At 36.0% G+C, this 13165-nt stretch overlaps 1 protein-coding gene across 11 annotated transcripts in view; it reads right to left on the bottom strand.

Moving 5' to 3' along the window:
• Positions 1-13165, bottom strand: part of TCF12 (transcription factor 12) — a 374951-nt gene that overhangs the window by 187029 nt on the left and 174757 nt on the right. For all 11 annotated transcript variants that reach the window (XM_054451939.2, XM_054451941.2, XM_054451935.2 and 8 more), the window contains one exon: positions 10475-10577. In XM_054451939.2, coding sequence (XP_054307914.1) covers positions 10475-10577 — 103 coding nt within the window. The remainder of the gene's footprint in view (positions 1-10474; positions 10578-13165) is intronic.

The following is a 13165-nucleotide window of genomic DNA, read 5'->3' as shown; positions in this document are numbered from 1 at the left end:
TGCCATGTTGGCCAAACTGGTCTTGAACTCCTGACCTCAAGTAATCCACCTGCCACAGCCTCCCAAAGCGCTGGGATTACAGGCGTGAGCCACCACGCCCGGCCATATGTAACTTATTAACTCTTCAACAAATTGGCAGAGTTACTGCTATTTAAAGTATTTTTGTTAAATTATCTAGAGCAAGACTGGCAAATGTAGCCTATGGAACAAATCCAGGCCACCAACTGTTATTTTTATAGCCCCAAATCAATGATATATAAGTACTTATATAGCTACTTAAACATGGAAGTAGTTTTATGTTTATGGCTTAGTTGATAAACCATGAATTATATGTTTATGGCCTACTTCATAAACATATAACTACTTACATGTTTAAGTAGCTATATAAGTACCTATACGATTATCATTGATATTGGTATGCTGGACCACAGACCTTAGACTATTTACTATCTGGCTCTTTGTGTATAGTTTGCCAATCCCTAATATCAGGGACAAGTGTGGAAAAGTATGTAAGAGAAATTAATAAAATGTACAATTAACTATACATTAACTAATTGATTTAATTTGCTGTGAAGTGGCCTAGTAATGTACTCCCATTTAATTGGGACTCCCTAGAAATTTCATGGAACTTTGAAAGTGTGATAATCCTCCAGAGGTATACTCAAACTGAAAAACAAATACGTAATACAAGAATGACTGTGGAACCACCAAACCATACCATGTATACGGAAATACCCAAAGAAACATTTTTCAAGATAAAGATTTAAAAACTCAGCCCCATATATATGTGTGTGGGTGCATGTGCACGTGTGTATGTATCTGAAAGTCCTGAAATATAGGCAGAATGGCAAGTTCTAGTGTTCACAAAAACCTAAAATCAGGGGCCAGGCATGGTGGGTGGCTCATGCTTATAATCGTAGCACTTTGAGAGGCCAAGCCTGGAGGATCACTTGAACCTAAGAGTTCGAGACCAGCCTGGGCAGCACAGCAATACTGTGTCTCTACAAAGAATAATTTTTTAAAAATTAGCTGGGTGTGGTGGCACATACCTGTAGTCATAGCTACTTGGGAGGCTGAGTGGGAGGATCACTTGAGCCTGGGAAGTTGGGGCTGCAGTAAGCCATAGATGTGTTACTGCACTCCAGTCTGGGCAAAAGAGCAAGATTCTGTCTCAAAAAACAAACAAACAAAAAAAAAACCACCACCACCAAAAAAAGCCCCCCTAAAATCTAAAATCACAAATAAAAACAACAAATACCAAACTGGAAGTCACAAAAACCATGAATTACGAAAGGCAAAGGCTGAATTTTCCAAGAAAAAAAAGAAGCTGAGATGTGGAAATAAGGAGATTACAAAAATGGTGAATTGACACTCAAAATAAGCAACTGTTTATGCGGCTTCACATAAAATGTGAGGCTTATTCAACTACAGCAATGTAGTAAAAAACCTATACAACTAAAGATCAGAATGTAATGGAAACCTTCAAACAATAGTAATACTTGTACAATTTAAACCAAAGCAATTCAGTATATGCTTTCAAATTTTTTTTAAAAATTATTTTGATGGCTAATTAAAACTTACATAAATACCATGACCACTAATCAAGCTACTGCTAATTCTTCACTTTGAAAGAGGCCCTAGAGTTTTCAGGGTATGGGGAGTAAGAACCAGGAATACCTCCCCCTACTTCTATTCTTTATAACATATTATTTATCCAGTTCAAACATTTATGAGAATTTTAATATGAAACCATTTATTTTAAATAAAACATTCTGAAAGCCTTTATTAAATGATGAAGGCAGCATCTTTACTATAAGAAGTGAGTCTGGGCTAGATATAGTGGCTCATGTCTATAATCCCAGCACTTTGGAAGGCCAAGACAGGAAGATCACTTAAACCTAGGAGTTCAAGACCAACCTGGCCAACACAGCAAGACCTCATCTCTATTTAAAAAAAAAAAAGACGAAGTGAATCCGAAATGTTACCACATAGGAGGCATGATCTGTTAATGCTGCTCTAGGACTTTTCTTAAATCAAAACAGTGTCCCAAATTCTCAACTGCGTGCTATGGTGTGCTTCTGAAATTCTACGCATATAGCAGAACTGTAATGCTACAAAAGCTCCTTAAAAGCTATCTTTCTCTTGTTCTCTAGTAACCAAGTAGCCACGGCCCCTGTCATCCACCTCCCTACAGGCAGAACTCAGAACATCTCTGGTTAGGAGTTCATGTTCACTTGGTTAGAACTAGACACAAACAATGGGAAGATTCAAAGAAGAACCATTTATCAGATCTATACAACTGGCCCACTATAAAACAATAAGGATCCATAAAGATGACTACTGATCATAGACAATGCACACCCAAGTGACAATGAGGAAATGCAATGGATAAACAATTGAAAGTAAAGGTGGTCCACTTGATTTAAGTCCCTAGAGTTTGAAAGGATGCATAGTTAAGCCAATGTTGTGAGCTCATGAAAAAATCCATTAGACAACTTAAAAAAAAAAACCTCTATGAAATATCCTCTACAGATAGTACGGTTGTCTCAAGCCAGAGTTGATTGCTTTGATCAATCTTCTGTTGAATATCCCATAATATATAAACAAAACAAATCTACTATAAGTTGAATACTATGCAAAAGACTGAAGACTTCATGAGGTCCTGAAAAAGGTGTTAAAGAGCCATTTAATCTAATATAAAGTCACTAATGGATTACGACCTGAGTTAGAAACAGTAGGCTAAATCAACAAGATTCAAATGTGAAATACAGGACATATATTATTACCATATAAATTTTCTGAGAAAAATACGCTAAAAAAATCAACAACTAATTCTTTGTTTACTCTAAGACCTAGTGAATAATATATAGTTCACTTTTTAATATTATATTCTTATTTTAATTTTTGAAATAGTTTTTAAAAATTCAAATAAAACATATTTTTCCCTATATTTTCTGAAATCCTGGTTACTCATTCAAGTAATTCATTCCAGGATGGATTACCCATAGATAAGAGGGATCTGAGTCCATACAGGAGTACTCTGGAAAGTGTGGAACCTCTTTCAAAATAAGGCATTAGTATTACTTTGGTCTCTCTCAGACTGGGTAGAAAAGAAGCCTTCAGGTCATCTCTGGCTCACAGAAACAGCTTCAGAGAATGGCTATCAAAATTCATTCTAACCATAGAAAGAGAACTGCTTTTTAGGCTGCAGAGGCAGGGCAGGGGCATGGAAAAAGACGATACTGCCAGGAACAGGATGTTATAAATTAAAGGCACATGTCCACCAAACGAAAACATTCCATACCACTAAGGAATAAGCTACCTTACAATATAGCAACCATGAAGAACAATTTAGAGCAATCTGGAAATACTGGAGTGAGGGATCTAGAGAAGGAGAGACCAGAACACTGTACTCCTACCTTTTCCCACTTCTCACATCCGCTCTCCTTGGCCCAATTTGCCTCCCCAGTTCTTATCTTTCAATGAAACATTTGTAAGGTGAAAGAGGGAGGGCTGATGACATTGTTTAAACCCCTAGGTCCCCCATGCTCCAAATCAATCTACTCCTAGCCTTCTTAGATAAATGGGTTAATAAACACCACTTTTTGTTTCACCCGGTTTAAGTTAGGTTCTGTCACTTATAACAAAAAGAGTGCTGACTGGAATAAATGTGACCCACAATAAAACTTTTCCTGATCATCTCTGGTTGTGCCTGAATGTAATCTCTTCTGAATGTGTGTAGGAATTTATTCGTATCACTGACATTCTGCCACGTATATTAATTGCTGAAATTCTTATCCCTCTATCACACTAAAATAATAAAGTCTGTACAGATAGACTGAATATTATTCACTTTAATATTCTACCATACAGTACCTTCCTCTGTGTAAGGCAGGAAAAGGGCCCAGTAAAGGGCAGAAAAAAATGGAGGAATGAATACATGAAAAAGATGGAGGAAGGTATTCAACAACTCAGACTGGTTAATGAGAGTTAAGCAGTAGTGAAATAAAGAAAAACACAGCAGAGCTATAATGTAGAAAAAGGTAGCAAATGAAACAAATGGTTGAACATGAGAAGTTAAAAAGAGGGAAAAAGCAACGTAGTAGAAAGGGACTGTGAGCTAGTTAGAATCAAGAGGGTCAATGCCATGTTTCCTTTTCTGTTTTTTTGTTTGTTTTGTTTTTTTGAGATGGAGTCTTGCTCTGTCATCCAGGCTGGAGTGCAGTGGCGCAATCTAGGCTCACTGCAACCTCTGTCTCCTGCGTTCAAGCAATTCTCCTGCCTCAGCCTCCCACACAGCTGGGATTACGAGCATGCACTATCATGCCTGACTGTTTTTGTTTTGTTTTGTTTTGTTTTTTGTATTTTTGTATTTTTAGTAGAGATGGGGTTTCACCATTTTGGTCAGGGTGGTCTCAAACTCCTGAACTCAAGTGATCCACTTGCCTCAGCCTCTCAAAGTGCTGGGATTACAGGGGTGAGCCATTGTGCCTGGCCAGGGCCATGTTTCAAACTAACAAGTCATTTCATTTTTCTTGGCTTTAGTGCCTTCAATTGTACCTAGGCTCCTTTCTCTCAAGTTTCTCTTGGTGCCAACATTTTGTGTTTGTCAGCACAGCCAAAGGTCAGAGAATGTAGATCAATGAATATACAATCATATTCTTTCATGAAATTTAGGGTTATTAAAACATTGGAAAAAGTAAAAGGCCTCATCCTTATGAAATACTGTCAAATCAGATACTATTTCCCTTAAACACTTTATAATCATTTTCAGTATCTCATCTAGTGAAGAAATTTCAAGTACATCAAACTTACATATCTTTTTTTATTTTTTATTATTTTTTTTAAGACAGGGTTGGATCTGTTGCCCAGGCTGGAGTACAGTGAAGTGATCTGGCTCACTGCAATCTCCACCTCCCCGGCTCAAGCAATCCTCCCTCTCAGCCTCCCAGGTAGCTGGGACCATAGGCATGTGCCACCATGCCTGGCTATGTTTTTTTATTTTTTGTAGAGACAGGGTTTCACCATATTGCTCAGGCTGGTCTTAAACTCCTGGGCTCAAGCAATCCTCCTACCTTGGCCTCCCAAAATGCTGGGAATGTGAGCCACCCCACTAAGCCAAAAGACAGCGTTGTATTACCCTTTGATAGTCTGAAAACGGTGATTCTACATATTTTGTAATTCTAGGAGATTTCAGAATTTTTCATAGGTTATACTGCAAGCAATATCAAGTTTACAAAAGAATTTTCTTTGAAATTTGGTTATTTGAGGTACCAAATATACAGAAAAAAAGTGTACTTGGGCTTAAATTCTCAGACAAATCCACTGAAACCTATGTAATCTGCAATGAAATGGAAGTAAAACACAGAAGCTGTACCAGAGGTGCCCTTTAAGTTCTGAGATACAGAAAGTGGAGTTAAGCAAAGAGATTCCAGCAGCAATGGGAAGACACTTGGTCTGCTTATAAGTCAAATGCTTATAAGCAGAGGTTTGACAGTAATATACTTGAGCAATTAGACCCAACCTGTTATATGAGTTAACATGACTAAAATAAGTTACAACAATATATACAACCCTCTATCTGTGGGTTCCACATCTGTGCAATCAATCAACCACAATTTGAAAATATTTAGGGGAAAAAAATGGATGGTTGCATCTGTGCCGTATGTATACAGACATTTTTTTCCTTGTCATTATGCCCTAAACAATACAACATAAGAACTATTTACACAGCAATTACATTGTGTTAGGTATTGTATGTAAGTTATAGATGATTTAAAGTATATAGGAGGATGTGTGTGGGTTATATGCAAAAACTATACCATTTTATATATATACAAGGGACTTGAGCATCAGGGGACCCAATCCCTCACAGATACTAAGGGATGACTGTATAGCAATTCTATTAACATGATGCTATTTTACTTTTCAGAGAACTTTCATGATCTTTTTTTTTTCCTTTAAATAACCAGAAACATTTCCCAGTGTCCTATAGAAAACTAGTTTCTCAGAAGCTAATGACGCTTTTTACAAAAAGCCTTCTGTGCCTAATGTGATTTTGGAGTGTCGTAGGCTAAAAAAGTTAAATCAGCTTTTTCTTTTTTCAGAGTCTTTAACATTCCAAAGTAAAATCTGAATTTCTAAGAGGGAACAACTGATACGCAATGGTGTCCAAAGTTATTTCACCGTGGAACCGTTTTTTCCACGGTCATCCCTCAAGATCAGTGTCTCCATAATTATGGTTTAAGAAAATGCTGAGCTAGTAAAAAATCTGAGATATGAAGAAAGAACAGGTATCTTAAACACCTTAACCGTGTGGCCTAATGGAAACAGCATTCAACTAAGAGTCAGGAGATATGAATTCTACCTTCAGTTTTGACATTTACTGGCTTTGTGACCTCAGAAAGAAACACTTAATTGTCCTCTGCCTTAGTTTTAATCATTTGTAAAATAGCAGTTATAATTCTAGTTGTGGCCTTTTTCAGGGTTGAATAAAAGTTATTAAATTTATGAGATTATGGAACTGTAAAATTCTAGAGTTGTACAAGACCTCTGAGAATTCCCAGAATTACCCTATCAGAAAGGTAAAGGTATTTTCAGAATCTGGATTAAAATCCACACCTCCTAACTTTCAGCCCTGCAATTTCCCCCTGTACCATCACATATTACATTCACTCTTTAAAAGAAAAATTGTTAACAAACCATCTCTAGAGGCAAAATAGGGTCTCAGAAAGGAACACAATTAAGGGTCTCAGGAAACAAGCAAAACCGAAGATAATTTTACACCTTAAGTCTCCCATTTATCACATATACACATACATACATCCTAAAATAAGTAAAGCTTATAAACATGGAAGGATTAAAAAGATAATAGTAGTTTATTACACAATCACTTGGGGATGGAAGGCAGGCAATTCTGTGAGAATAATTTGTTTCTAAGTTCAACCAGTAAACTGATCCTCCCATCATCAAAAATATGACTAATTATCAAAAGGTAAAGGAAAACAAGTATTACTGAAATTAATGAGAGGATCAAGGGTGGAGAAATGGACCAGAGCTGGAAGAAGCTTGAGATAGACAAGGCTACTTGGTGATAGTAGCCTTGAACTGACCATAGGATTCACTGCTATGGTCAAAGCTTTTCATACAGTTTTAATATTACAGAGTACGGAACTGCTTGATGCTAATTACCTAGTGATGTGCCAAAAAGATGTACTTATTTCACTTGAAACATAAGAAAAGCCCTCTTTCCCATAATGACATATCCACAGGAGAATTCTGCAATTCATAAAAGAAACATTAACTGATTCAGCATAAAACACTTCAAAATATCTACATGAATATATAAACGCACTTTCTGTTGCAAATTGTTCACTATTCAATCATTATCAACCCTTGTTAGACAAAATTTCTCATTTTTGCAATGTACAAAATCATTAAAGTGTTTGAAAGCCCTATCACAGAAGACAGTGGTGCTTTATAATCCACTATTTCTTCAGGCAAATGTGCTTATGGCTGAACATAATACTCAAAATAACAACATTCCCTAGACATACAATCCCTCCCCCACTTAATGGTTTTTATATGTTGACAGCAACACGAAATGTTACTGCTTTCCTATTAGTTTTAGCTGTTTCTGAACATTCACCATGCACAGCACCACTCTCAACTGTTACCTGTTGCGATGATTGGTTACCAACAGTCCCAAATGCTTCAAATACTACCATACACATCTCAGCAGAGCTTTAATAATTTAGGTTTTTCAGCCAGAAACTCCCTTAAATTATCAAACAGCCGGAAAAGTCAGTCTATCCATTGTAACTATATATTGCTATAAACCCACATGTTTGGGTGTCAGTTCAATTACTTAAGCTCATATCAAGTTGAACTGCCTGTTGCTGTATAGAACTGTATTGTGATTTAAGAGGCATTCATTTCCAAAAGCAAGCTATTGTCGTGCAGATTGTTTACACTATTGTTAGACTGAGGTACCTCATTTGATCATTTTTACTGAAAATAAAGGTAAGGAAGTGAAGTATATCAGATATTGCCAATGACCAGTGAATTTCTTTTGAACCTATCTGCTTAATCATTTCAGGGTTCTCTCTCCTTCTTTTATGTACAAGTAAACATTTTTACATTAGGTAGTTAAAACTCACAAATAAAACGTATGGTCTGGGACAGACATGGTGGCTCATGCCTATAATTGCAACATTTTGGGAGGCTGGGGCAGAAGGATCACTTGAGGCCAGGAGTTCAAAACCAGTCTGGTCAACATAATGAGACCTCATCTCTACAAAATTAAAAATTAAAAAATTAGCTGGTGTTGTGCTAAGGAAGGAGGACAGCTTGAGCTCAGGGGTTCAAGGCTGTAGTGAGCCATCATCATGCGACCTCACTCTAGCCTGGGTGACAAAGTGAGATCCTGTCTCAAAAATAAGAAAAGAAAATGTATGGTTTGTATATCTGCATCTGATACAAAGTAGTACCTAAACAACGCAGTTCACATGAATGCAGATTTTTTCATTTGAATTAAGAGATCCATCTACTTGCAAATATTTATTTACTTCAAGACTTTTTTTAGATGTTGATTTTATACATAGGGTATGGATGACTATTAAAAGTATTCTAATAATTATCTGAAAACTAAAGAAACCAACAAGCACATGCTTGTAATTGCTCCAACTGAGAAAATGTTACCTCAAAGTGAATTACAGAAATACTGTTAGTCAACATCTGCTCAGAGCAAGTGACTGACATGCATACCTCTTAGGATTCATTTAATTTCCACACTTGTCCCATACAAAATTTTAATCGTCACCTTGGCACAAAGCTGTGCTAATGATGAAATTCCATTGGGCCTAAAAGTCATCTCTATGAGTGAAGAATAAAGGTAAGAACATAAATACAAAAAGAGCAATTTCTGATTTTTCACAGTTCAGAGTTATATTCTCAATTAAGAAAGCTTAGTTTAATCCAAAATTACCAAAACACTGACTTTTACTTGCCCTATTACACTTAATATAAATTAAATCCTACTTGGGGAAAAGTTATACTCTGAAAGGAAATAATTTGGAGTGTTATATCGATTTTACTTTGATGGAAAGCTCAATTGAAAATTTAAAAAATAAATTAGAAAGTTTTCCCTAGCCAAATAATTTATTCTAAACCTAACTCTGATTTTTTATCTGGAATGGTAATACATTTAATACTATGATTTTCTATGTGCATTTATTTACGCTGAAACAAACTGTGATTTTAAACACAAGTTTTATTGCTTGTGTCATTTTTTTCACTCTTCTGTCATACTCTAATGGTTCTTCCGGCTTCAAACTGTCAACCGCCTTAGGCAAAATCCACACTAGACTATCAGATTCTGTCTCCTCGACACTATAGAGAGTAAGGGAAACAAAGACTGTGCAAAGCAAATCATTTTAAATAAACTGCAGACCACCAGGATTTGGGATTTGGGTAATCTACTTAGATTAGTATGGCTGTGTCTTAAAAGGACGATTCTAAGATCACAATATAGGTCATGTCCTTAAGAAATAAAATAAGTAATGAAATCAATGTTAATTACACAAACTTTCCAGATTTATATGATGCCAATAACTAGTAAAAACAGTTGTAACTGGTAAAACAGATGAAAGTTTTTGTAATATGCTCAGCCCCAGCATAAGCAAGAAAAAAAAATCATAAAACATACAGACTATTTTCAATCAGGTTTTGCCAAAAGGTAAAATATTTACACACACAAAAAAGGTATTCAAACTGAAAAAAACAAGCTTGGGTTTGTAATTTTAGACTGAACAACTTCAAACTTTCATTTGAGACAGAGAAGGAGAAAGGAAAGGAGGGGTGTTTTGCAGAGCATGATTAACCACAAAGGTTTTGCCTAAACATAAAAATCAAGTTTAGATGGTAGTTCATACCCTTCTTGAAAGTGCAACTTCACTTCTTCAAACTAAAACTTCAAAAAAGTCCTAGTATGAAGCCAAGTGCTTAAAACAATGCTGCAATATCTAAATATACTATGTTTTAATCAAATTGTGCCGGGAGAAATATTGTCCAATGCAAGTAAAGTCTGCCTAAAATCACTGCTATGTCACATTTTTCATTACAATATAATACAACTGTTAAGAGAAATAGTAACATCACAAATGCCCCTAAAACAATTCTTCTTTGCCCCAGAAAACACGTAACGCTTGAGGTCACAAAGACATTGCCAAAACTGACAATCAAAACACTGCCACTTCCTTTTTTGACACCAAAACAATAATGCTTTAAGAGTAGACCCCAAATTTTCTGGACATTTGATCCTCAAGCTGTGCTGAACAAGAAAAGCCCTAGATGCCCCTAGAAACTCAAGAACTTTTTTCTAGATACTTACCTGTCCCTCCCGGACAAAGGGATAAAAAATGTCTCTGACCAAAGAAGCTTTGAGAAGACTACTTGCAGAGAATTACCAACTTACCCATCAGATTTGAGTTCATGAAAGGTGTTGGGGACAAGCCTTCATGGGCTCCTAATCGACTGTCATTCAAGTGATCACTGTAATGAGGGCTGTCTGTAAAACCCTAGGGGGAAAAAAGATCAGAGTATTAAAGAGATTATTTGGCAGTCCCGCTAATTGAGCATAATGACACTCACCTAATTAATATACAGACTTACACATGGTCATTTCTAACCAAGTTTCTTGTTCATTATTTGAAAAGCTAACAGCAGAAGTGCTTCTTTTATTCCTTTTAAGATTTTAATGTCAAAAAACATTTTCTTTATTGATCATAAAGAAAAGTGGGTTTCTATAAATAAACACTAACCATGAGCACCAATGTTTTCAAAGTATCATCAGCTCTTCTGATGGGATGGGGAGCTATAAGAATTCTGTAAACTATTACTAAAATTACCTCTAAGATTACTTTACATCCAAAGGGAAAGTACAATGGATTTTTTAAAAAATAAATTAAGAAAATATATTTCTCAGTTGTAATAAATTAGGGAAATGCTTATCTTTATCCTCCTATTCATTCCCTGCCCCCAGACCCTAAAAATAAAGGGTTAGCCAATTACAAGTTTGACTTAAAATACTAAAACTAATCCACAATCAATATGCTAGAAATGAATCCTTTCCTAAATGGCAAATATTCAACAAAAAAGGTCTGTTTGTACTCATTTTAATACTACAATTTATACTACTACTCAATTTAATAGTATAACAATATATACTCCTACAGAAACTGAGCCATGTAAAAAGTAAAACAATTATTAAAAGTAGCTGATTTAAATTCTTAAGAATGAAATTATAAACACCATTAAAAACAATAAAGCTAATGTTACTTTTCACAGTAGCTGTTATTACATTTCTTCTTATAGTTTAAAACATATTTTTTTTTAAGCAAAGGGGAAAAAAGATAAAGTTTACAAACAAAAACAAGTGTTACAAAATTACTATGTAATGAAACCTGTCCTGGTTCTCAGACTTTCACGCACTCTTAAGTACAGCATTACCTCCAAAATCATATTGTTTCTAAACAAGGCTTTGAACTCTATTAATTAAAACTGCAGATCATATATATCTCTGCCAATTTAAAACCAACATGGTAAAGACCGGAAAAATGTATACGAAGCCCAAGTAAGAGAAAAAACTACCCTGGCTCACAGAAACCAGAAACCACCCAGAATCCCCTGGAACTAAAAAAATCATCAATCACTGAACATTTATCATTACCCAGACTGCAGGCTACCATTTAAGAGGACATTAATGTGGCTGAAACAGGCCTCACTATCTTTGCAGGCATGCTGTCAGTTCAATGAAAGGGCTAGGAATAGAGGGCTAAATAACTGTCAAATCATTACAATTGTTTATACATGCATGTCACAACTCCTTCTGCTGTTCTGTTTTAAAACTAATCTTCTGGAGTGCTAACTCCCAAATAAATCTTTGTTTCATTTTTACATACTTTAGAATTACTGATAGACATGTGATAGATATTCAAGAAGAATCTGGGTGCCATTCACAACTTATGACCACAAGTGTTCTCTGGTAACTATAACCATAAGTCCTGTCTGATACAGCCACATTTAGTAGACCCTATATACAAAATAGTATGGCTCTTAGCTAACCTCACTCCAACCTCACTCCATAGAGCTTACCTTTTTTTTTTTTTTTGGAGGCAGGGCCTCGCTCTGTTGCCCAGGCTGGAGTACAGTGGCGTGATCACTGCTGACTAGCCCCAACCTCCCAGGCTCAAGTGATCCTCCCACCTCAGCCTCCCGGGAGTAGCTGGAACTACAGTAGTGCACCACCACAACCAACCAATTTTTAAAATTTTTTGAAGAGATGGGGTCTCACTATGTTGCCCAGGCTGGTCTCAAACTCTTGAGGCTCAAGAGATCCTCCAGCCTTGGCCTCCCGAAGCGCTGGAATTACAGGCCTGAGCCACCATGCCTGGCCCATAGAATTTGCTTTTACTACTTAAAATGAATACTAAGTGACAAATCACTATCTCACATACATCTGGGTGTTCTCTCTGCCACCCTTCCCACTGCCATTCTTAGGCACACAGTCAAAGGAAGGCATCAAAACCTATAAAAATACTCACTTAAATATTGTTTGTCATCCTACAGCAATACTATTGTAGAAAAATGCCAATTAAAATGTGCTTGCGGAACAGCTACATTGTTCACGCTACATTTGAATGCTAAAGGCAAATGAAAGAGCAATTTTGTATTCTCCCAGTTCTCTTCATTCTCGAACAACAAAAAGTAAAAACGCTACAGTTAAAAAAAAAAAAAAAACTATTTCCTAAAACACTACTATACAAACGTATCTAAGTTTGAAATGTATTTATGGTGTTGCTAAATGACTACACACAATTTATTAACTTTACAGATTAGATTACATGTAGTGTCTTTTACCCTGCTAACCTAACTTTTTTGCTGTTCCCACTGCTAATGACTGGGATTGTCACAGTGCACCAGAAAATAGGAGCCTATAGACTTTTTTCCTCAAATACAAGCAAGAGTTGGATATAAATCCTCAATATCTATTTATCGAGATTATATGCATACACTATTAATCCACATATCAAGTATCAGTAAGGCATAATTTCTCTGATTAAAGGATAAAATTTAGATATTTTCCCCAACACCTTAGAGGTTCAAT

The sequence above is a fragment of the Pongo pygmaeus genome, chromosome 16 (assembly GCF_028885625.2).
Source record: "Pongo pygmaeus isolate AG05252 chromosome 16, NHGRI_mPonPyg2-v2.0_pri, whole genome shotgun sequence".
Classification (NCBI taxonomy): domain Eukaryota; kingdom Metazoa; phylum Chordata; class Mammalia; order Primates; family Hominidae; genus Pongo; species Pongo pygmaeus.
This window is presented reverse-complemented; position numbering and strand designations above follow the sequence as displayed.